This window comes from Prorops nasuta, unplaced genomic scaffold, assembly GCF_024137725.1.
Source record: "Prorops nasuta isolate Cenicafe-Biocafe unplaced genomic scaffold, Cenicafe_Pnas_1.2 PNAS00006, whole genome shotgun sequence".
In the NCBI taxonomy this organism is placed as follows: Eukaryota; Metazoa; Arthropoda; class Insecta; order Hymenoptera; family Bethylidae; genus Prorops; species Prorops nasuta.
The window spans coordinates 7,244,065-7,269,153 of NW_027116803.1; the positions used below are offsets into that span (position 1 = coordinate 7,244,065).

General features: G+C 31.8%; 5 protein-coding genes and 2 long non-coding RNA genes across 13 annotated transcripts; 3 read left to right on the forward strand and 4 right to left on the reverse strand.

Annotated features, from left to right (window-relative positions):
* Positions 1-30: 30 nt before the first annotated feature.
* Positions 31-1,313, reverse strand: LOC136774496 (uncharacterized). The gene is made up of 3 exons (XR_010822815.1): positions 1,178-1,313; positions 853-1,086; positions 31-155 (listed from the first exon to the last, which is right to left on the reverse strand). It is a non-coding gene; the product is annotated as an uncharacterized lncRNA (long non-coding RNA).
* LOC136774493 (RNA 3'-terminal phosphate cyclase-like) lies at positions 162-1,989 on the forward strand. Its single transcript, XM_066728824.1, has 6 exons — positions 162-343; positions 457-896; positions 959-1,100; positions 1,186-1,322; positions 1,404-1,551; positions 1,641-1,989. The coding sequence occupies exons 1-6, from the start codon at positions 224-226 to the stop codon at positions 1,857-1,859; spliced, it is 1,206 nt and encodes a 401-aa protein (XP_066584921.1). The 5' UTR covers positions 162-223; the 3' UTR covers positions 1,860-1,989.
* Positions 1,502-4,147, reverse strand: LOC136774490 (GDP-Man:Man(3)GlcNAc(2)-PP-Dol alpha-1,2-mannosyltransferase-like). Of its 3 annotated transcripts, none has more exons than XM_066728819.1 (8): positions 3,934-4,147; positions 3,632-3,862; positions 3,298-3,530; positions 3,010-3,227; positions 2,665-2,940; positions 2,339-2,598; positions 2,118-2,252; positions 1,502-1,618 (listed from the first exon to the last, which is right to left on the reverse strand). In XM_066728819.1, exons 1-8 carry the CDS (start codon positions 3,951-3,953, stop codon positions 1,609-1,611), a joined length of 1,383 nt encoding a protein of 460 aa, XP_066584916.1. In that variant the 5' UTR covers positions 3,954-4,147; the 3' UTR covers positions 1,502-1,608. The 3 variants fall into 3 exon arrangements, with proteins under 3 accessions (XP_066584916.1, XP_066584915.1, XP_066584917.1); XM_066728818.1 differs by lacking the exon at positions 1,502-1,618 and adding an exon at positions 1,833-2,047 and having other exon boundaries at positions 3,934-4,142; XM_066728820.1 differs by lacking the exons at positions 1,502-1,618; positions 3,934-4,147 and adding an exon at positions 1,833-2,047 and having other exon boundaries at positions 3,628-3,828.
* An 86-nt stretch (positions 4,148-4,233) lies between these two features.
* On the forward strand, positions 4,234-14,041 carry LOC136774485 (copper-transporting ATPase 1-like). 5 transcript variants are annotated; one of them, XM_066728809.1, is made up of 15 exons: positions 4,234-4,357; positions 4,427-4,601; positions 4,804-4,885; positions 4,972-5,026; positions 8,848-9,269; positions 9,364-9,656; positions 9,737-9,958; positions 10,039-10,458; positions 10,543-10,776; positions 10,860-11,712; positions 11,920-12,515; positions 12,580-12,783; positions 12,877-13,097; positions 13,165-13,323; positions 13,903-14,041. In XM_066728809.1, the coding sequence occupies exons 3-15, from the start codon at positions 4,810-4,812 to the stop codon at positions 14,033-14,035; spliced, it is 3,888 nt and encodes a 1,295-aa protein (XP_066584906.1). In that variant the 5' UTR covers positions 4,234-4,357; positions 4,427-4,601; positions 4,804-4,809; the 3' UTR covers positions 14,036-14,041. The 5 variants fall into 5 exon arrangements, with proteins under 5 accessions (XP_066584906.1, XP_066584909.1, XP_066584907.1 ...); XM_066728810.1 differs by having other exon boundaries at positions 4,239-4,357; positions 4,431-4,601; XM_066728812.1 differs by lacking the exon at positions 13,903-14,041 and having other exon boundaries at positions 13,165-13,621.
* Positions 5,045-6,649, reverse strand: LOC136774497 (uncharacterized). The gene is made up of 5 exons (XR_010822817.1): positions 6,526-6,649; positions 6,186-6,311; positions 5,977-6,044; positions 5,695-5,767; positions 5,045-5,443 (listed from the first exon to the last, which is right to left on the reverse strand). It is a non-coding gene; the product is annotated as an uncharacterized lncRNA (long non-coding RNA).
* Positions 14,042-15,298: 1,257 nt separating the features above from the next.
* Positions 15,299-16,487, reverse strand: LOC136774494 (apoptosis regulatory protein Siva-like). Its single transcript, XM_066728825.1, has 5 exons — positions 16,266-16,487; positions 16,026-16,156; positions 15,718-15,911; positions 15,511-15,662; positions 15,299-15,437 (listed from the first exon to the last, which is right to left on the reverse strand). Exons 2-5 carry the CDS (start codon positions 16,141-16,143, stop codon positions 15,383-15,385), a joined length of 519 nt encoding a protein of 172 aa, XP_066584922.1. The 5' UTR covers positions 16,144-16,156; positions 16,266-16,487; the 3' UTR covers positions 15,299-15,382.
* Positions 16,488-16,722: 235 nt separating this feature from the next.
* Positions 16,723-25,087, forward strand: fliI (FLII actin remodeling protein). The gene is made up of 21 exons (XM_066728814.1): positions 16,723-16,943; positions 17,033-17,143; positions 17,217-17,455; positions 17,527-17,909; positions 17,986-18,202; positions 18,272-18,513; positions 18,950-19,041; positions 19,111-19,181; positions 19,239-19,485; positions 19,571-19,756; positions 19,840-20,151; positions 20,227-20,399; positions 20,475-20,601; positions 22,990-23,112; positions 23,184-23,387; positions 23,467-23,588; positions 23,653-23,904; positions 23,976-24,102; positions 24,177-24,359; positions 24,434-24,547; positions 24,639-25,087. Exons 1-21 carry the CDS (start codon positions 16,881-16,883, stop codon positions 24,771-24,773), a joined length of 3,723 nt encoding a protein of 1,240 aa, XP_066584911.1. The 5' UTR covers positions 16,723-16,880; the 3' UTR covers positions 24,774-25,087.
* Positions 25,088-25,089: the final 2 nt, after the last annotated feature.

A 25,089-nucleotide genomic window follows, 5' to 3' on the forward strand; every position in this document is an offset into this window, starting at 1 on the left:
CGTGGACAATCTTTATTTTCACAGCATAAATAATCTTTAAATAAATTTCAAGTTTTCCCGCCATTTGTTCTACTGTAGTTTCTGACAATTCCGTAATTTTGCGGTTGTGCGGCGCTGCCTGTTATTTTGTTTTGATATTGTGGTTGTGTTTTAACCTGTAACCAAATTAGATATATCGCAGAGAAAAACAGTTAAATTAAAGGCCCTTAAACGAGTATTCTGGATGATAGCAATATCTTCTGGTATTAAGCAACAATCAGCAAAGTCAGTTCTATATCTTCTTAAAATACTAAAATCTAGTACAATGTCCACCGTTACAATTGACGGAAGCTTAGGAGAAGGGGTTAGTATTCTTGCAACAGAGTTATATGTTCAAACTATGAAATATTAAATAGTTGATGATATAAATTAATAACGTACATTAAAAATTATTGAGACTGATTGTATCTGTCATAGGGTGGTCAGGTCCTAAGGATTGCACTTTCCTTAAGTGTAATCTATGGAATTCCAGTCAAAATCACTAATATTCGTGCAAAACGTCCTAAGCCAGGATTGGCGGCACAGCATTTGAAAGGAGTCGAACTTTTGAGAGATATGTGCAATGCGAAAGTTAGTTATTCTTTACTTGGCTCGACTTACTTATCATTCATTCCTGGCAGCTTAAATTCGAAAGAAAAGATTTTTTCTGCCGATACTCAAACGGCTGGATGCATAAGCCTGTTAGCTCAAGTTGCAATACCTTGTGCTCTATTTATGCCAAGCAATGAGCCTGTCACTCTTATTTTAAAGGGTGGTACAAATGTATCTATGGGACCTCATATAGAATATTTGACAGAAGTATTTAAGCCATACCTTAATAAATTTGGAGCAGATTTTGATTTTACAGTCGTAAAGAGGTAATTCATTATGTGAATTTGTGTTCTCATAATTATTTGTTAAACTTAATTCCTTAACACAGGGGCTATTACCCTCAAGGTGGCGGTGAAGTACACTTGCATATAAAACCTATAAAATCTTTAAAGGCCATCACTCTCACAGATCCAGGAATACCCAATGCTGTAACTGGCTGGGCCTTTACAGCTGGTTCTGTTAATATTAATGTATATATACAATTAGTATATATTTAAGTAAATGAGATAAATAATTTTTTTTTGAGTTTAACATATGTAATATTTACCTTAATAGGAGGGATATAAAATGAAAGAAGATTGTAAAAATACTCTGCTTAGTGCATTGGCACAAGAACAAACTAATGTTCCAATTAATATTGAAGTTTATAAAGAAGAGAGAAGTATGGCTGTAGGAAATGAAAGCGGCATTAAGTAAGTTTGAAATTACCAGTTAAAAACATGTTTAAAATGCGCAAAATCAATTAAAATATGTATATATATCGTATTTGATAGTATCGTTTGTGAAACAACTACTGGATGTGTTTTCGGTGGCTCCGGCCTTAGAATGGAGAAGAAATCGCCTCCCGGAATTTTAGCTGCTAAACAAATTTTAGAGCCTCTTTCGAAAGGGGCTTGTGTCGATGAACACATGCAAGATCAGGTAAATCGTATTCTCTTCAATATTTTTAGTTTGCTTACCGATCGATGAACATTGTATTCACATTAATCTGTAAAATTTTACCATTATAGTTAATTATTTTGATGGCACTGGCGGACGGAGTTTCGAAGATACGAATAAATAATAAAGAATTGACTCAACATACAGATACAGCGATAAAAATAGCAGAAATAATGCTCGCTGATCAAGGACTTAAATTCAATTTAGCTGAAACGCGAGATTCAAACAATTTGGTGATTAATTATGATTTAGAATGTAAAGGAACCAATAAAATTAATTCTGCTTTGTAAGTTTAAAGAATAAGTTTTATTTCGCGTCATAAGTCTTTCAATTTTGGATGTTAATCAGCTGGAGAGTTGTTTAAAAAATTAAGCGATTTATGACTACCAATCATTCCTGTTTTTGTCTGAAGAATGGTTCCATTGCTCTAATAAATTCCTCTTCAAAATGCTCAGAGGAGAATCTATCTACGGACGCCCTATGGTAAAAAATTATATTGCGTCGAAAACTGAGTTATTAATGAATTATCATACAACTGATAGACTTACCTGGCAGATATTTGAATAGCGTTTCGTTCTTCAGGTGTCATATTTATAATTTTAAGTATTATTTGAGCATACTCTTCTGCATCTTTAGCTAAGAAGCCATTCAGACTGTCGTTTCTCGTTTCGATAATGTCAGCTCTATTAGAGAATTTGCCAAATATTATTTTACTTAATTATAAGTGTAGTATATGCGTAAAAAGTTTCGTTATAGAACGAATGTATACTTTGGTCCACCAGAATCGTGAGCTACCATAATAAGGCCAGCAGCCATCGATTCAACTACGCTAATTCCAAAATGTTCGTTCCACATCGCATGTATCCCTATCATTCCTTGTTGCATTTCAGATATAAGTTCCGAATATGGTAAATTGATTTTGAATTCAACATTTTCATCCAAAGCTAAGTGTTTAGCTAAATCTTGCATATCTTTTACCAGCGATTCGTCATCCGAATTTCGACAAGAACCGATAAAAACTAATCGAACCTATAGGCGATAATAAAAATACGATTTCAAAATACTGTAGCATTCTTATTATTCGTCAGAATCTACCTTTTCCCAGGCTGCTTCATCCATCAACGTTCTCAGTTCATAAAGAGCTCTTAACATCAAAGGATGACCTTTTTCTGGTCTAAATTGACAAACCGAAACGATTCTAATATTATTATCGTTATTTAAAATAGGAAGATTTACCAAATGCAGAATGTCACAGGGAGGATATATTTTATGAGTCTTTAATGGACACTTCCAAATAGCATTGATATGTTCCTCGGTCCATGTAGAGTTAACCATTATCAATTCAGCAGTGCTACCTGTCCAACCATAAAGCTGAAAGAATTATATATTTAAGCAAACATTATTAATCGCCATATTAAAAGATTATTAATAATATATTACCATTGCAAATAATTTATAATACAAAAGTTTTGCTGCAGAAAGAAAAGGATTTCTAGCAATGATACGACGATTGTTATGAGAGGCTATTCTTTTATAAACATGGTGAAGCATATCAGTAGAAATTGTTGGATAATGAGTGTAAGATCCTACTCTACATCCTCCAATATACTTGAATAAGGGATAAGTGAAAGCATATCCCATTGTGTCTAGATAAATGTCTGCAAGTATACATACAGTTTTTAATAATAAATTTTATATTATCTTGTAATAAAGACAATAATTCCTTACCTGGAAGTAAATTATTCATTGCTTCTACTCCTAACCAAACTGACCCTAAGCTTTGTCCAATTAAAGTGAAATAGGGATACATAGAAGCCTCAACCCATTTACGCTTATGTAAATAAATAAATTCAATCTTTGGATCAATCTCAAATCCAAAAACTCTTTTTACTCGATTAATGATGGAAATTGGATCCGCGTCTAAATCACCCGTATAAATTGCTATGTGTATATTGGAATATCTGCATAAGGACAATTCATAAAGTTAATTATTAGTTAAAATTAACTGATAAAGAAAATGTAAGAAATATTTTCTAATGCAGAAAATTATTATAATACATGCTTTGTTTGTAATGCCTTAACCACAGCCCATAATACTCTTTCACCACCTCCGCCAGCATTGCAATATGGATGAAAAATTCCAACTGTTGTTATTCTTCTTTGTTGATTTTTACGTTTTTTGGAATACAGATATTTACAATAAAGTAATAAAATTAAACTAATAACTAGTAAAAGCAGTATTATACAAGCAACTGTCGATAAAGCTGCTTTGAATAATATGAAAATACCTGATCTGAAAGTTAGGAGAAAACAAATTTTAATTTTTTCTTTATAGATATTCTCTCAAAGCTTATATGTACTTACATAAATGAATAAAGAGACATGTTTTTTTCATATATTATAATTACAATAGTTCAGTCATTAATAGGCATAAGTCTAGCCAATTAGCCAAAAGAAACAATAAGAGTTCAAAGCAGGCACAGTGATGATAGCTGATAATAGTTGATGACTAGTTTACTTTACAGCTGATTACATATAGACGCTCAGTGTCGCTCAGACTCAAACACTCAGCAATCAGCAACTCTGAGTCAGTCTGAGCAAAGCACTCACTCAGCCGCACTGGCCCTTGACCCGCCGCCGTCCCACCACTCCCGTAGTCTCGCCGTCGTCGGCTCCGTCCATTCACCTAATTTTACTGACTCTCTCCAAGACAGAAGACTCCAATCCGATCTCAATCCAATTCACTCACTCCATTCCATTCGCACTTTCATTTCATAAGTCTGCATAGGTAAATCGTATGATCGTTGTTGTTTGTTGTGATGAATATATTTTTGTACTACTAATTTTCTCTTTGTAGTTAGAATTTCATTGAAAATGAAAATATTTTCCTTAACATTTAAACAATGTGCCAGTGTCATAATACGTATAAAAAGGAATTACTTGAATAAATTTCATGTTTGAGTTATCAGTATTACAGTTTAATCATATGTGAAAGTCGATATGACAGATAGTATCAAATATTTATGTAAAAGGTAATATTTTTAGCTGTGAATTAGTGATACTGTAACGAATTACATTTATAGGTTAAGATTACAATAAGTTAATATATTAATTCTAAGATTGTATATATAAAAATAGAGTATCAATGATTTGCTCTAATAATTTTGAACTAGTGAATTTGTATAAAGATTAAATATATACCAAGAGCAAGATGTAATTTCATTATGATTTTAGGTAAAAATGGACATAGCTACTAGAGGGAAGACTGAGAATGGCATAAATCAGATGGATATTACACCAAAGACAAATGTGACAGGTATTTATGGTCTTTTTTACATCTTATATTTAATATAACCACATAATTGATTACTCATGATAAATTCTATAACTATATCCTTACAGAAAATAATGAGTTTGACTTGCCAAGAACTAGCAACATGCCTCCCATAAAACAAGTGTAAGTAATTTCTTAAACTGTACGTTATAATACTTTAGGAAATATAAAAACAGAAGATGTAAAATAGTTACAAAAGTTAATTCATTTTATATTATCAAATCTAGTTATTTGCATTAACCTTCATCAAAAGGAAATTATAAAATATTTTTTATTCTTTTCATTATAATATTCTATATATTAAAATAACAGAGTACATTGACCTGCATCGATTTTGCTCCTAAAAGAAAGATAACTAAGGTATTTAACCAATAAGATGTATTTATTTCTAATTTTGAAAGAAAAGTCTATACAAGTTAGTCTATGTTTGGTTTAGTTAATCAACTAGCATATATTTATCATTAAGTATATATATACTCTGTACAGTAGACTTGATTGCCGAGTCCAGTTGTACTTCCTGTTGCTTATTCAGTCTTTAGACTGGTTTATACATGCAATAAGAATAAAAGTGTTAGAAATTATAGCAGTATGTGGAAGGTTGAGTTAGAATAGGACTCAAAAATTATACGTAACAAGAAACAAAGTCTGGAGTACAGAAAATTATGATACATTCAATATTAAATTGGAAAAAACAACATTGCTGGTAGCCCGAATTTGGTTTTTATCTGAGTAAGATACAGAAACAGATTGTCTGCAGTTTATCATTATTATATGTATTATTTTCTACATACGTTATCATTAAAGCCTGCGTTGAGTCTGATGATCGCGGTGCGGGCGGAAGTATCCTCGAAGATTAATTAACAGCTGTGAATAATATGATTAATTTTGTTGGATTACACCACATTTATTGGCAAATTGTGTGAGAAAGATTTTCTAATTGCGAGTCTATATCATTCTTTATCGAATGATGGTAGAAGGGAGGATAAAAGTGTTAAGACGGAAGAAAACGTTGAAAATGTTATCTCTGAACGTTCCAAACATTTCCATCTGCTTGAAACTTATCTCTGACTTACTTTGTGCTTCGTGTTTAATGTGCAATTCTGGACGAGAAAATTCATCTTGAAAACCACTTAATCCGGATCTGTAAGAGAGATCAAATTTTAACGCGTTCTCGTCCGTTGATCCTTTCTCTTTTGTACCGAGATACTTCAACTCAGTATCGCTTCATGGAAAAACATACTAAGTGTGGCTCTCAGTAAACATTGTTATATGTTATACATACTTGGCGCGGTAACTTTTATTATGACACAAGTATTTCTTCTTTTTTCGAGAATGCTGATTAAATAACAAATCGTTGAATAATCTTCGTTATATACGTTGGTTGCATTATACTATCTAGGTTAGCGGCCTAATAATAAATAGTGTAATTAGTTTCCATAAACTAAATACGGTATGATTTGACTGAATGTGTTTACGGGTTTTTTTATCTAGATGAAGATAAAAATCAAACTACATTTTTACTCTATCTGTATTTGCTAAATTTGAATGACAAGTAAATTATTTAAGTGATTCCGGTATCATTTCAAGGCTCCGTAATTGCTTTGTAGCTTGCGATAACTTACGATAATTTTTTTTTTCCCAGTCGTAAAAGCTCATTTTTAACGGTAACAAGAGTTCCGGAACATTCAAATATATGTTAATTAATAAAAATGATCAATCGTACGGTGTTTATATATATTATTATACAATAATTGATAATGCGATACAGTAAAAAATTTATTAATATACTTAACAAGACTTGAGAAAATAATGAAGAATTTGTTTGGTTCTCATTTTCCTGTCAGTGTAGGCTTATACGATACACATAATGAAAGTAAGTTTGGCAAACAGTGGTGCTAATGTATCAACAGGTGTACATATTTCGTGGCAGAGAAGCTCTCGAAGCGTTACTCTTTCACAGTACAAATCTCAATAGTTATTAATGGTGTATATAATATTTTTTATGTGTCTTGTTTTGAAAACATTATTTATTTTCTTCCCTACCTCAGAGAAAATTAGTTTCTCATATAAACAGAGCGAATATCAATTGATCAAAACAAAATTTATTCAAATCTTTGTGAAACGATAATACAATAATGTTTAACGTGCGTAAAGTTTGGAAATATAAGTTACTACTCAACTCAGCTCGGAGGTAAGTCGATCTTCGTCTCACCTTTGCATATTAATTTAAATCTCATATAATTAAATTAACCAATTTGTTATTGTGCGATAAAATCCAGTAATTATCTCGTAGCAAATAATTAAATTTTTAAAATAAGAAACTCTACAAAGAACTTAATTCTTTAGCAGTTTTATCATTTTACAAAGGATATTTGCCAATTTCACAGACGACTTAAAATATTTAAAGTAGCATTAATAAATTTCTTGGCCAATTGGGGTATTTTCTGGGAGTTTTCAAATTAAGCGAAAAATTTACACGCGCGCATGGATGGGCACAAATGCACAGTTTACGTGACACATAAATTCTAATTTATAGCAGTAGTGCATCCAACCGTGTCGCTGTTCCGGAATCATTGAATCGGCCTGCACGTGTATAATAAATTAAAATATCGAAATCTGTGCGCGACACTTTACGATTATTGGAGGGGTTTGTGCATGATAACGAGAGGAAAGCAAAGAAATAGTAATTATTGGAGCTTCGCAAAATAGTATTTAATTTATAGCATTTTTTTGTTTATTATATATAATATACATAAAGTACCTTAATAAAACAATTGTTACATAGAAAATTCTGTTTTGCCACGCACAAGTATTTACTACCCTTTAATACAATACAAACCACCTATTAAATCGGTCACCAAATCAAAATTGTAAATGTTTTTTAAGAATAATTGAACACAGCGTTTAAATAACTGATTTAAATAGAAAATCTCTTTTCCTTTTTGAAAAACAGTAAGCTGTAATTTTGTTACTACTGCAGTATAATAATAATATAGATAAAGATATACGCGCGCGTATCAATAAACAATTTTTGTTATCGCTTTATTCAAGAACTATGTATAAAGATATGGGATTTTAATAAGACGGCAATGATGAATCGATAAGACCTTAGTACGAGAAGTTATTTCGAGAAAGAAAGGTTTTACCGCGTGGTAACGCGTAGGTTCTCGCGTTAATCCTCAATGAGAGATATTAATATCAATTTAGCTCCATGTTTGATATTTTTCGTAAGCAATTGCACGCCTCCTATCAGAGTGACGATTTCACGTGTTCTTTCGTAAAATATACAAAACCAGTAGAGTCATCGATAACTCGCTATGATGAATGAGACGAAAAAAAATCATGAAGCTAAGCGTCCTATTAAAAGAAATTATGGGACAATGGATGTTTTATGGTAAGCTCAAATGCTGTACATTCCTTTATTTAGAATTCTTTGTTTCGAAATTCTCTCAACCATCAATGATCAATGCCTTATCTATGAGACGAGCGAGATAATAGTATAGGGACACACTATAGCGATTTACAATATGACTGGGGATCTTATACGTAAGAGCATTTCGTAGCATTATAACAGTGTGTTGAACTGAAATTTTTTTATTAGTCAATGAATTAGTGCCTGTTTTGAATCTCGATATCGATTCGATTCGTTTCTTCTATTATTATAATTAATAGGACACTCCTTTGTCATGCTTATCACCCCCTTTTTCTCAATTGTAAAAATTTGCAAACATTTAGAAATTAATCGTTCTCTTGTCCTCGTTTCTAATACTATTGCACGATAATGCTGTTATATTTTGAGGTTGCGGTATACAAATTTACTGTACAGGATTATAATAATGTCTTTTGATAGACATGAGGAAAATGTAGTTAGGAAATTTATTTCTATATTTGATATACATTGTACTGTTGATTAATGTAAATTTGTTCTGTTTATTCAAAAATAGGGACGGTGACGACGAGGACGAAGGGGAGTATGAGAAAACAACTTATATGGTTCAAGTACCCAGATCTAAAGACACGAGTAATTCTACAATCGATACAATCATGATCAGAGTTGAGATTAATGGGATGCGGTGCCAAAAATGCGTCAACAATATTCAAAACACCATAGGTGCTGTCCCAGGCATTCTGGATATTAGAGTGGAACTGAGTGAAAAGGCTGGTTATGTGAAATTTAAACCGAGCGAGATTCAGCCAGACCAAGTGTTACAAGCCATTGCCAATATGGGCTTTACGACTTCTTTAGATATTACGTACAACCAAGATAAGGTTGAAAAATCACATCTTCCCAATATGTTTGTTAATAACGTATGCATTATACACATAGATGGAATGAAATGCATGTCATGTGTTAAGAAAATTACTGGTAATTGTATATTAATATTTATAAATAATACAAACTCAAATTGCTATTTTGTAATCATACACGTTCTCTCATATGAGTTTATTTACTTTTCTAGGTGCTCTCTTGGAAAAGCCAGGTGTAAAAGAGGTGGATATAAATTTAGAGTCGAAAGAAGCCAAGATTTGTTACAGCGACAACGGTGACGTTACTCCAAACATAATAGAGGCACATATTCAGGAATTAGGCTTCACAAATTTTATTAAGGAAATAAATGGAAAACCTGTTTCAAGCTCTGTAAAATTGCTTGAATCGAATAAAATATCTAACTCTGATGCGTCGATTGAAAAATGTAGAGCTGATGACAAAAACAACTATCAAAAAATACAAAAATGTTTCTTACACGTTAAAGTAAAAATGACAATATATAAGCAATTTGTTTCTCAGACTTAACGTATATCAGTGTAACAATTCTTTAACATATTTTATAGGGTATGACTTGTGCATCGTGCGTTGCTGCGATTGAAAAACATTGTAAAAAATTGTATGGTGTTCAGAACATCCTGATTGGATTAATGGCTGCTAAAGCAGAAATTGTGTACAGTCCGGATAAAATAAGTCCTGTCGATATCGCTACCAGTATATCAGAGCTTGGATTTCCTACTACTGTAATCGAGGAATCAGGATATGGAGAAACTGAGATTGAATTAAAAGTGAGTATTGGTACCTGTATTTGACGTATAAAACGTTACACATTAATTGTGAAAAATTGGCCATTATTGATTTAAATTAGATCACAGGAATGACTTGTGCATCTTGCGTAAATAAAATAGAATCAACCGTTAAGAAATTGCCTGGAATTCATCATGCCATGGTGTCCCTTGCGATACAGCGAGGAAAATTCAAATACGATACGGATAAAATTGGTATCAGAGATATTGTCGATACTATTAACAAATTAGGCTTCTCTGCTGTTACGATAAGTAATAAAGACAAGGATGGCAGGGACTATTTGGAGCATAGGGAAGACATTAAAAAATGGAGAACAGCCTTTTTCATGTCTTTAATTTTTGGGCTTCCATGTATGATAGCTATGACATACTTTATGCTAGTAATGTCTATTGACAATAAGACACACCAAGATATGTGCTGCATCGTACCAGGGCTTTCTTGGGAGAACTTATTGATGTTCATTTTTTCCACACCTGTTTTGGTACGTATGTACAATGTACTTTAGTAACGCATCTATTTGTAGAAAATCTATCAATGTAGTATATCTTTATTGAATATACCCTAGTTTTTCGGCGGCTGGCATTTCTTCGTTCAAGCGTACAAGGCCCTGAAGCATCATACGACGAATATGGATGTTTTGATTTCTATGACAGCCCTAATATCTTACATTTATTCAATCATTGTACTTATCACTGCAATGGTAAAGCAAGATAACTTTAGTCCTCAAACATTTTTTGACACACCACCCATGCTGTTGGTTTTCATTAGCCTAGGGAGATGGTTAGAGCACGTTGCAAAGGTAATGTGAATTCAAATATTAATCCATTTGCTTTTATCTCATAATTATAAAATATATCGTTTATTTTGTACTTTAATAAAAAGGGAAAGACATCGGAAGCTTTATCCAAACTGCTATCTCTTAAGGCGACGGATGCTACTTTATTAACGTTAGGAAATAACAAAGAGATTCTATCCGAACGCGTGATAAGTATCGATTTGGTTCAACGAGGTGATGCGTTGAAAGTTCTGCCTGGTGCTAAAATTCCTGTTGACGGTAGAGTTTTATTTGGACAATCAATGTGCGATGAAAGCTTAATAACTGGAGAGAGTATGCCTGTGCCAAAAAAAATAGATTCTATTGTTATCGGTGGCTCGATCAATCAAAGTGGCTTATTAATAATCGTTGCAACACATACAGGCGAGCATACAACATTGGCGCAGATTGTTCGGCTAGTCGAAGAAGCTCAAACAAGCAAAGCCCCGATACAGCATTTGGCAGATAGCATAGCTGGTTATTTCATTCCGTTTGTAATAGTGGTTTCAGTTATAACTTTGATATCATGGATAATTATTGGATACACAAGTGTGAACAGTTTGTCAATATCAAAGCACGGAATGAGTCAAGGAGATAGTATTTTGCAATACGCATTTCGATGTGCTCTATCGGTACTAGCAATCGCCTGTCCATGTGCGCTAGGGCTAGCTACACCTACCGCAGTAATGGTTGGTACTGGAGTTGGAGCGTTAAACGGGATATTGATCAAAGGTGCGGGACCTTTGGAGAACGCTCACAAAGTGAAATGTATGGTTTTTGACAAAACAGGCACATTGACTTATGGTTCACCAACAGTAACCAGAATTAGCATGTTTGTTAATGAAAGGATTTGCTCAATAGTGAAACTGCTGATTATTGCGAGAACTGCAGAGACTAATAGCGAGCACCCCATAGCCTCAGGTATGGGCAAAAAGAATTAATTTCGTGGTTTCTTTTATTCAGCCTTCGTATTTTGTACTGTAATATTTGTATGGAATTGTTGTAGATATTTTTTACTTGTGTATCTTAAAATCCCTTAAAATGATAATTGACAGAAATCACACTATAACTATATTTTTGTAGGTTTAAGTAGTGATAATACTATTATAATGTAACTATCTCTTACAGCTATAATACAGTATGCGACGGAGACAATTAAATCGGAGGTTAATGCTCAATGTAGCAATTTTCAATCAGTAACTGGATGCGGTCTAAAATGCAAAATAACTCGTGTGGATACTGCTTTATCGGAGGCCTCTAAAAGTGAAAAGATTAAAAACTACATAAATCATGTACACACGCATCAATCATCTTCGGGATCAATCAATCTGAACAATGTGCCTGTGGATATTGTGAACATCTCTGGATCCGAACAAGGGAAAGAAAATTTGCATTTGCAACAACTTTTAGAACCTAATGTTGAAGGTGATCGAGCCCCATTGTTTGGTGATACCTATGAAGTTTGTATTGGTAATAGAGAGTGGATGCGAAGAAATGCTATAAACATAGCGGAAGAAGTTGACTCGAGAATGATGAAAGAGGAAGAGTTAGGGCGCACAGCAGTTTTAGTGTCAGCGAATAATATTTTGATCGCGATGATCAGTGTCGCAGATACGGTGAAACCTGAAGCGCATCTTGTAGTTTACACACTTAAAAAAATGGGTCTGGAAGTAATTTTATTAACCGGTGATAATAGAAAAACTGCTGCTTCAATTGCCCGCCAGGTAATTTTTTATAAATTAACCTTTTACTTTTAAAGAGCGTTGATATTAATTGTATCCCATACAGGTTGGTATAACGAAAGTTTTTGCCGAAGTCTTGCCTTCCCATAAAGTGGCAAAAATTCAACGGCTTCAAGATCAAGGTTTAAGAGTTGCTATGATAGGTGATGGAATCAACGATAGTCCTGCCCTTGCTCAATCTGATGTTGGTATAGCTATTGCTTCTGGCACTGATGTTGCCGTTGAGGCTGCCGATGTTATTCTAATGAGAGTTAGTTTTGACATTTAGTATATGTAATAATTATTATCATTCTTCTTTCAACATGACTTGCTTAAATCGTAACAATATTTTGTGTTTAAACAGAATGATCTATTGGACGTCATTGCGTGTTTATACCTATCCAAGAGTACTGTTTGCAGAATAAGACTTAATTTTTTATTTGCAAGTGTCTATAATTTATTGGGTATACCCATCGCTGCAGGGGTATTTGTCTCGTATGGCTTGATCCTGCAACCGTGGATGTCATCGGCAGCTATGGCACTTAGTTCTGTCTCTGTTGTAGGAAGTTCTTTAATGCTAAAGTTGTAAGTGATAAATTGTCGTACAGTATGCTTAGATCTCCCTCATTATATATAATTTCGTTTCGAACAGATTTAAAAAACCAACAAGGGCTATCCTAGAAACATCCGAGTATCTTTCAGAGACGCGAGCTCGTACTTCCGACCTAGATACAGTGTCTCTTCACCGCGGTTTGGATGAATTGAGTAGTTTACAAAATCAACAGGCTTGCTCCACCTCTACAATATCCAGGTACAGTCATGCATGTGCCGATAATCCTAAATTAATGCTACAATGCAAGAACACTAACGCTTAAACTGGAATGAACATTTGACTTATATATACTAAATATTTCTGATTTTTAACAAAAATACCTATGAAGCTTTTCTATTTAAATCAAAGTGCATGTACATATTTATATACTCTGGTGTTCGTCGTTATGGAGGAGGGGGTTTATTTAATTTATCTAGATAAGATGAATTTTCATAACACTCATAACTTGTTATCATATATAATATTATATTTTTGGAAATAAATTATCTTTATATTATGCTAAGCGTATTGTTTATTTTGCATATTTGTATATATGAAAAATTATTTTGTTCTTTCAACAAGACATTATAAAGAGAGAAAGTTTATGTATAATTAAATGTCAGTTCAATGAAAATGTAAACACTGCTCTCTTGGATATTTTTAACATTAAATTTTCGAATATTTTCAAAAGCAACTAACACTGCTTTTTGCGCCTTTCATGTAACATTATAAATTTTCCATAATATAAAGTGTCACAAAGTACTACAAATACCTTCCTGTTGTTTCATTAATTCACAGATTTTTTGGAAGATCAAAAGAAGAAGTTGAAGGATGTCTTCTTGGAGATGAAACAGAAGATATTGACTTAACCATTGGTTTTTCCAAATATAAAGAAAAAATGAAAAATTGTACAGATTTAACGTACATTTAAAAAAATTGGTGAATGCGGTACACACCGCTACATAGGCAAAATAGTATTTTTTATAATAATTTTTTTACTTGTACATTAGTTTGTATTATTTTTTTAAGCAAAGATATTTGTAATATACTCTATTTCAAAATTCCATCACACTATATGTGTACAGGATGAAAATTTAACTTTCGAATATCAAGTATCTAGGCAAAAAAAATTATAAAGAAAATTGTTTCTTATAAAAGTTGTTTGACACAAATGGTGATGTAAGAGAAAGAGATGATGATGTTAGTGTAACCTTGAAAATTTATATGAATTCATGAAGGTCATCTTGAATTTTTGGAACGAAACTGCCAATTTTTTATTATTATACTCTTGTAGCTTATTTTAAGAATTTTCCAAAATACTATATTAATTTACCTTTTCATCCAGCCATTCACCAGTTATTTCATTTTGATACATAATATCTTATGTTCATGGGCTCAAATGAAAGCTTGTTCAAAACTATTTTAAAAAAAGCTTTACTTAAATCATGACAATGGATTATTCACGGAGATAAGTCGGTTAGGAAATTAGGACGGGCCAAACTAGCTATATAAAAGAAGTAGTTCGACGGCGGTATAGACATGTCTTTATCTACTTTTATATGAAAGTTACCGTCGAGACACTATCGTGTCTCTTGATAGATGTAGGTTCTACTGAAATAATATATGCAGTTACTATGCATAAATATAAATAACCTCTCACTTATAGTTTCAAATCAAAATATTTATTAAACGTTTAGATAAAATGAAAAATGAATAGTTTTTCTTTAAACCTCTGTAGATAAACTAAAAGTTATGCAATAGACAACAAGTAATTACATTTCAAAAATTCAATATGACTTTCATGTAACATATGTATAAACGATTGTTCAAGGTTAATCTAATGATATTACCTTTTGTATCTCTTATAGTGAAAAAACTTTTGTTGGAAACAACTTCGATAAAAAATCTTTGAAGTTCAGTGTTTTTGAAAATAGGACACCCTGTATAAAGATTTCAATAAACAGCCATATATTAAATAATTTTATATTTAGTATATCAGTATAAGAAGAGCCAGCACATGGACAGATATTTTTATAAAATGTAAATGTTACAAGACCAAACGAATTATATCAGTCACTTTATTTTTGCATAAAAATATTTGAAATTAATTAACATATAATAAATCAATAAAGTAAAAATTGGTAAAGATAGGTTAAGTTTTAAATGATTTATGAAATTATTATAATTATAAAAATAAATATTTATTGAAAAAAATAATTATAAAAAAACTTATTAATAAATTTAAACAAGAGGTATTAATGTGATATATATTTTTAATTTATTTATAACAGCCAAGGCATACCATACTGTCCGTTTTATCTGTCATGTCATATCTAAAGAAAGTTTGGAGAATAACAATTAGTTGGTTATCATAAGAAATTGAGTTTCAATTGGGTTTATACTTACATAGGTAGACTACAATCATGACAAAAAAGTTCATGACATTTGTTGCAAGAAGCCAAACAGTAAGAGCACATAGTTTTATCACAGTAGAAACATTTATTTGCAAAGACACTATTGAAGAGGCAGCAACTGTCACATATATCAATATTTGAATTCTGTAATGAAAGTAAATTAATAAAAGATTTTAAAGAAATCAATGATAATGCTTACAATGCCTTTCTCTTCGACTCTTATTAACTTCATATTGTCACTTAAAATTGTTTGTTTAATGCGAGGACGTGATTTTTGCACAATAGGGCTTTCTTCTTCTGAAGAACTTTTCTCTAAGGTACATAATTCTTCACAGACATTCATTATTTGCGAATATTTTTTCGAGCCTTCTTTTAATAATCTTAGTGTTTTATCTAAAAAGATAGAAACACACACAAATTAAGAATAATAATATTGAATGTTACTTTAAACGTGAAAAATAGCTGTTTAAAAGTAAAGGCAAACACAGTAAAAGATAAGTTTCTTACCGTACACACTATTCATGTGCAGATCTCTGCTAACGCCGTTATTTACATGTTTTTGCTCAACGTGTATTTTGCACTGAGGTAGTAAATCAGCTTCAAAAGGACAAGGACGTTTTGTCATTGTAGAAAAATAACTAAATTAAAAAGGAAAAATGTCCAAATTTCACTATATAATTAATGTTTGGGTTGGGCTGTAGATAGAGCCGGTAGAGGTTAGTAAAGATAAATTTTAGATAAAGAGACCTTGGCTCGAATTTCAGTTTAGCAGTTTCTTCCTGAAGACGAAGACGACGAATACTCGTAAGCTTAGTTGTGGTTGTACTGTATTGAAGCCATTGAAGGTTGTTAAAGTGAGATAATAAATATTAGCTAAGACCGTGCTAAGCTTAAATTTAGTTTATAAATTCGGGTCCTTATTTGAGCAGAACGGAAAGGGCAGGGAAACCGATCATTTTTAAGTCACCTAGTACTACCTGCACCTACCGGCTTTAAATTTTGCATGGATTGATGGATCCATTCCGTATTACGCTACGCATGTATAAATTCTACATTAAACGTGACATAAATTATACTTTCTATGTATGCGCAGAGGTACTGCGGCTACGCTTCTTCAGCATGTATGCAGTCAATAACGGAACGTAGCCGGCATCTATTTGTGATCTATTATTGGAGTGGTTGTTGTAATGGTATTGGTGGTGTTAACGTGAACTCCAAACGATGAAAATAACCTATCTTATAAATAATGTGACACAATAATGGATGTGATCGAATCAAATCTCTTTTGTGTACTTATTTACCTTTGAGTTAATTTAATTGTAATCTTGCTTTTAATAATTATAAAGGCAAATTGTTTCAAACATGGCAAATACAGGTGTTTTGCCTTTTGTGAGAGGTGTAGATTTTAGCTGCAATGACTTTAGTGTAATTATATATTTTTTTACAATATTATAAAATTATTGATACTGAATAGAATTTCATGTTTTTTAGTAACTAATTAAAAATACTTTTAGAATGGAAAGTTTCCTGAGTCAGTGCGTCTTATGACTGGAATACAATGGTTGAAACTTGATAAAACTAGCTTAACTGAAATCCCTGAAGAGATGGGAAAATTATTAAAGCTAGTAAGACTTTCTTCTTATCAGAATTGTTTAATTCAGATATTTGACTGAAAATAATTATATCTGTTTATTTCAGGAACATTTGTCTCTGGTCAAAAATAAACTAGAGAGACTTTACGGAGAATTAACAGAGTTGACCTGCTTAAGAACATTGAACATAAGGCACAATAATATCAAATCTAGTGGTATTCCAGCAGAATTATTTCATTTAGAAGAGCTGACTACATTAGATCTAAGCCATAATAATTTAAAGGAAGTACCTGAAGGTTTAGAAAAAGCCCGTTCCTTATTAAATCTTAATTTAAGTCATAATCAGTAAGCATTAATATATATGAATTAAATTTTTAATACTGTTCATATAGTAATGATTCTACATTTATTTTCAGTATTGAGACAATTCCAAATACCTTATTTATTCATTTAATAGATTTGTTACTTCTGGATCTTAGTAATAATCAGCTAGAAACTTTACCTCCTCAAACAAGGCGTTTGGCCAATCTACAAACTTTGAATCTGAATCATAATCCATTAGGACATTTTCAGTTAAGGCAGTTACCATCGTTAATGAATCTAACCACATTGCAAATGAGGGATACACAACGTACATTAAATAATATTCCCTCAAATCTTGATAGCCTAACTAATTTACAAGAATTAGATTTGTCTCAAAATGGATTACCTCGTGTTCCTGATGCTCTATATTCGCTTCCCAATCTTCGTCGATTAAACCTCAGTGATAATCAAATAACTGAGCTCTCTACAGCAATTGGTAAGATTAACTTAAATTAACTTTAATTAAATCTTATTTTGATATTAGGAATTATGGTGATTGCAAATACTTTTAGAATTGTGGACAAAGCTGGAAACACTTAATGTGTGTAGGAATAAATTGACAATGTTACCTGTCTCCTTGTGTAAAATTTCAAGTCTCAGAAGACTGTATGTAAATGATAATCAGTTAGATTTCGAAGGTATTCCTTCTGGAATTGGTAAACTATCTTCATTACAAGTATTCTCAGCAGCAAATAATCATTTAGAAATGATTCCTGAAGGTTTATGCAGGTATATTAAAAACAACACTTCAAATATGCAAATAATAATTCTTTTTAAAAAAGTAACTATTTGCTTCAGATGTGGCTCTTTAAAGCAATTAATCTTAACATCCAATCGGTTGATTACTGTACCAGATGCAATCCATTTACTTACTGATTTAGATATACTTGACCTCAGAGATAATCCAAATTTAGTTATGCCTCCAAAACCTACAGAGGTTCAAAGAGGATCTGGTATAGAATTTTATAATATTGACTTTTCTTTACAACATCAGTTACGTCTTGCTGGAGCAAATGTTCCTGCTCCAGCTCAAACAGCTAGTAAGTATATACTTAACGGAATCCCTTATAGTAAAATTGAAGAGTATAAACACCTTTACAAGGATAACATGATTTGAGGATTGATTTCATTGTTAATGGACTAGTTGGATTCGTTTGAAGCTTCTTTGAAAAAAAAAAAGTGGTCAGATTTGAAAAAATATTATGGAATAAGTTATTTTCATTTTGTAAGAACAAATGATGAATTAAAATATTTGATTAATTTTCTTAAGAGGAGAGCTTCAAATGTATCCAACATGTTCAAAAACAATAAAATCAGATATGTCATAAGGATGTAGCATTAAAAGATGTTTTCTCTTGTAATATTGGTTTAAGATATCTTCTTAACAGTGATTATTAACTGTAGAATCTAAAAACTAATTCATGTTATTTTATATGTTCATGCAATTCATATTTTTAATTTTTCATGTTATTAAAGACAGTAGTAAAGATCCAATTGCACGCAAAATGAGATTAAGAAGAAGGAGAGATCAAGAAGAGGCAGATCAGGATCAAGCAAAAATACTAAAGGTAGTGGAAGAAAATTATTAATAAAATAATATATGTATAAAATGTATAACCAAGGAGTTTATTTTCCAGGGAATGAAAGATATTGCGAAAGAGAAGAATAAAGATCAAGAATGCGAAGACAGCAAAGCTGAATCTTTAAAGTAAGCCTGAAAGTTTAAAAAAGAAGATTACAAGTATTATAAGAAATTGTATTTTAGACCCAAACGATGGGATGAGACATTAGAAAAGCCTCCCTTGGATTATTCTGAATTTTTTGACGAGGATGCTGGTCAAGTACCTGGCTTATCTGTATGGGAGATAGAAAACTTTTTACCAAATCAAATAGAAGAAGTAGCACATGGAAAGTTTTATGAAGGAGATTGTTATATTATTTTAAAAACCAGTATTGACGATAGTGGATCATTTACATGGGCAATATATTTCTGGATTGGTGAAAAAGCTACGGTATGGTTACAATCCTTTCATAATTTTTATATATTTGACGATAATAAAATATTCGAAATTTCCATTACAAATGTTACTTGTTTAGTTGGATAAACGAGCTTGTGCAGCGATTCACGCTGTAAATTTGCGAAATTATCTTGGCGCACAATGTCGGACTATTCGAGAGGAACAAGGAGATGAATCAGATGAATTTCTTATGTTGTTCGATTCTGGCATAACGTATATCGAAGGAGGGCGCACATCATCAGGTTTTTATACTGTAGAAGATACTGTAAGTATTTCTAAAATATTAGTTGAACTTAATTTATATTTGACATAATGAAGCCAGCTAATAAATTTAACTCTTTATTACAGCCAGCAGTTGTTAGATTATTTAGGGTACACGCTGCAGGTGCATCTATACATTTAGAACCAGTAACTGTCTGTGTTAGTTCATTGGATCCTTGTTATGTTTTTGTTTTGGACACAGGCAACAAAATATTTATGTGGTATGGAAAGAAAGCAAAGAATACTTTAAAATCTAAGGCTAGGTTAATGGCTGAAAAAATCAATAAAAATGAAAGAAAAAATAAAGCTGATATTATAACAGAAATAATGGGAACAGAAACTGAAGATTTTTGGAATAGTCTTGGTATCAAAGACATTGGAAATATGCCTCCTATCGTTGTAAGTACTAACCAAATTTAAATAAGTATTTGCTTGTACTTAAGACTAATTAAAATTTTGAAAATTATTCCATAGGAACATGTAAATCCAAATTTTATTCCTATTACACCACGTTTGTATCAAGTTAGGCTGGGTATGGGGTATTTGGAGCTGCCTCAAGTGGAAGTTTCACATGGAAAATTAGTGAACACTCTTTTAAATAATCGCAATGTATACATCTTAGATTGCTATTTAGATGTATATGTTTGGTATGTCTTAATCGAATATCGAGATTCTATTTAATTATACAATAAATGAAATTAATACAAGTGGTTTCATTAAAGGTTTGGCAAAAAATCAACTAGGCTAGTCAGAGCAGCGGCTGTAAAACTTTCTCAAGAATTATTTAATATGATAGAAAGGCCAGATTATGCAATGGTAACTAGATTGCAAGAAGGTACAGAGTCGCAGGTATATATTTTTTAAAATTAATAGCTGATTTCTTAAAATGTTGAGTAATAATAAATTATTATATACAGAGTGTAACAGGACACTCATGTCATTCAAATATCTTTAAAACTAAGCGTTTTTCGGAAAAACTTGTTATGAAAGTGTTTCCAATATTTTGAAGATCGAACGGGTTGTTGTTACTGGTTTGATCTTGAAGAGTTAGCTGACATTGCCATAGAGATCATATTGAGCTTTTTAGTGGTACCTTCTATCTATTATTATACGATCAGAATCTATGTAAACTACACAGGTTTTTCTGACATTTTTTTCATTGGTGGTAGATGGTGTAAGCCTGCCTCTTAAATTCGAGGGGGTAGTTTCTAATGATTTCTTCCTTCGTCTTTACCATTGAGGCAATGCTTACATTTAATTTTAAAGTAAATGTTCGAAATATTGTCCATTCATTTTGAGATACTTATTAATCTGTTTTTGGAGGAATCATGCAAAAATGAAAAGTGTGACAGGACCAATTTGGCATAAACTTTTCTGATTTGTTCCATCATAAGTTTCACATGTGGTTGTTACACATACATAAATTCTGCCAACAAATCGTTTAACAAAAAGAAATTAAGCGATACATGGTCTGAGTATCTAAGCGGATCATTAATTGAACCTTCTCTAACCATGCATCGGTGGTTAAATTTGCGATTCAAAACTTCTTGTGTATCTGCTAAATAAAATGTGTTGGGCAATCATGATGAATATGACATGGTTTATCATAATGCTAAGGATATGTTTTCCAGCAATGTTAAAAGTTCATTTTCCAAAGCATATGAAAGTTCTTTCAACAGTTTAGATTCCCAAAAATGAAAATCGGTTCAATTAGTTGATTATCAATTATTCCACACTAAAAATTAATGAGCTAGGTATGCTAAAATTAAATTTAACATAATAAGTGTGGGGTTTCGACACTTTAATATGCATGTTGTATCGTCATCAGTACTGTGTGATTTGTAAGTGATGATTCAACGGAAAAACAGTACTCGAAGGAAAAATATTGGGTTTTCATTAATTTGTTAAAATGGCAATTGAAAGAATATCACATTATTCAAATAGCCATCACCATAAAGTCTCAGGTGCAGGGAAAAACGATAAGTAGATATCGGTGACGCTTTAAAACTTCGAAAATACTGAAATGAGATATTCCAAGTCCTGATTAACACGTCAGCTGTCGGGTTAAATTTTTTACAACGTAACCCACATGGAACTGCCGATTACTGGTGACCCCTATGACAGTTAAAGTGTAAATGCCCTAGGTACTAATATATGGTTTATAAATAGCTGTTTCTAATGTAGTTATTTCATTAGCTTTTCCAATAACTGTGTTTCGACGGCCCTTATTTTGGCTCTACAGTTCCCTCTATATTGAGTTATTGCATCACTTATCAGAGGAAATGTGCAATCACTACTCCCTTTCTAGTAAATGATGAGCATAACAATCAACTTTACCATTAAGATTTTCTCACCATTTGCGATATAAATGAAAACTACTTCAATTTTTCTACCAAATAAAATCTTCATTATTTATTACTACTGTGTTTGTACCAGAATTAATTTAAAATGATTTTAATCGAATTATATATATATATATATATAGATGTAAGGAAATGTGCGCTAAAATTATTGGAATGTTTCTAAACTGTTCAATATACGTTAATCCATTTGTATAAGCGGCATTTGCCTGAAAGCTAGTCGGTATATAATATTGTGATTGTATAAAAGCTTACGCTTAGTAATAGGTAACAATCATCATTGATAAAATAATTCACGTATGGATGATCGAGCTAATAAGAAATGCTTATGTTCAAATTGACCCTGATAAAGCTTTGAACTGCGTAGGATTTCTCCAAAAGTTAATTAAAAAGTTACTCGTAAATCAAATGTAAGTAACAAAAGTAAGAAGGGGACTACCGAAACCAACCACCCTTAAGGCGAGACAGCACTTACATTTTGAACTATTTTGCGTCATCTATCATGAATGGAAAAAAGGTTTAAGCAAAACAAATATATTTTAATGTGAAGATTCTAGTTTCGCTATAAAAAATAGACTCCGTTAAAAAATTTCAAGGAGACACAAAGGTCATCTTTAATTGACTTTTTAAATTCAGAGCAATAGCACCATTTAATAGGATTGTCAAAATATTAAAAATAATTTCGTCATGGACTTTTTCAAGAAACGCTTAAGACACGCGACCTTTCAAGTTCTTTTAAGCATATTGTAATCCTATATTACACAGACCACGCCTTTATTAATTTAATAGAGCTTGGTAGATCTCATCCTTAATATTAGAGATATTTGACTGATCCAGGTGTTCTGTTACACTTGATTTATAAAAACTATTTATTTAGATATTTAAATCCAAATTTACTGGCTGGGATGAAGTTATCGCAGTTGATTTTACAAGAACTGCCGAGTCAGTAGCCAAAACCGGTGCAGATTTAACTAAATGGGCCAAGCAACAAGAAACTAAAGTAAATGAAGAATATATAAATTTCAATGATATTATTTAATAACAATTAACACTACAAATATATGCTCACAGGCAGATCTAGCTGCGCTTTTTATGCCTCGTCAACCGATAATGTCGGTTACAGAAGCGCAACAACTTATGACAGAATGGAATGACGATTTAGAAGCAATGGATGCTTTAGTACTTGAAGGTAGAAAATTTGTACGTCTTCCTGAAGAAGAATTGGGGCACTTTTATAGTGCCGATTGTTATGTATTTATTTGTCGATATTGGATGGTATGTCAATACAAATGTTTATAAAAATTTATTAATTAGTAGATTGCTATTTATTTTATACTTATCGACTCTCTGGTAGCCTTTAGATATAATGGAAACGGAAGACGGAAATGAGCAATACGAAGATGATTACCAATGTATGGTTTATTTTTGGCAAGGAAGAGATGCTGGAAATATGGGTTGGCTCACGTTTACATTCAGGTATATTTGCAGTATATTATATGGTTTTTTATTTAGTTTTATATTTTACACAATATCATTTTAGCTTACAAAAGAAATTCAAATCACTTTTTGGAGATAAATTGGAAGTAGTCAGAACGCACCAACAGCAAGAGAACTTAAAATTTTTAGCACATTTTCGGAAAAAATTTATAATACATCAAGGTAAACGTAAACAACCTAAACCTTCTGGCTCCAGTAAAGTTGAATTCTTTCATCTGCGCAGCAATGGAAGCGCATTATGTACTAGATTAATACAAATACCAGCAGATGCTAGTTTATTAAATTCTTCTTTTTGGTAAAATAATTTGGTACATCAACTTGATGTATTTCCTAGTTTAGTTTTTTATTAATTAAATTTTATTGTAGCTATCTTTTAAATGTGCCATTTAATAATGATGATGAGACTGGAATTGTATATGTGTGGATTGGCTCTAAAGCAGACCCAGAAGAGGCTCGACTTATTGAAGAAATTGCTGAAGAAATGTTTAATAATGTATGTTGAACATTGTTCTGCCTGATATGTCTATATGTATATAATAAATATCTAATGCAAGCTATTTTATACAGCCTTGGATAAGTTTGCAAGTACTAAATGAAGGCGAAGAGCCGGATAATTTCTTTTGGGTTGGTCTTGGTGGCAAAAAACCCTACGATACCGATGCGGAATACATGAATTATACTAGATTGTTTAGATGCTCCAATGAGAAAGGATACTTTACCATCAGTGAAAAATGCACAGATTTTTGTCAGGTAATCTATAGTTTTGATGTGACATTCATCATTTTGAAATCAAAAGTATGTAATAAATTATTTTGCATTTTTAGGATGATTTAGCAGATGATGATATAATGATATTGGACAATGGTGAACAAGTATTTCTTTGGTTAGGTGCCCGATGTTCTGAAGTTGAAATTAAACTTGCTTATAAATCAGCACAAGTAAATATTAAATTATAGAAATAATTTACGACTAAATGATTCTAATGTATAAATTGATTTAATTACAAAATTGTGATGTATATTTCTCTAGGTGTATATACAACATTTACGCGTGAAACAACCTGAAAAAGCACGGAAACTTTTCTTGACAGCCAAGAATAAGGAGTCGCGAAGATTTTCAAAATGCTTTCATGGATGGGGGCAACACAAAAGACCTCCTGAATAATGATAATATACTTAAGTTAAAACTGCATGTAATATATATAGACACTGGCTAAGATGAAGTTTGTTAATTTTTTCTATCTATAAATAAATCATAGTGAATAATGTATTTAGTATTGATAAATGATAATTATTATTTAACATAGTCATAGCTGTTCCAGTTTTTTAACAGTTAAATAGACATATGTCTATAAATTTCTGCACAATTATATTAATATACTTATATATTTATTAAAACAATTGTTAGAAATCTGTTAATTTATATTTTAAATGTTGAATTTTTTAATTTATCACCAATTTGTATGTTGTACGATGAACTT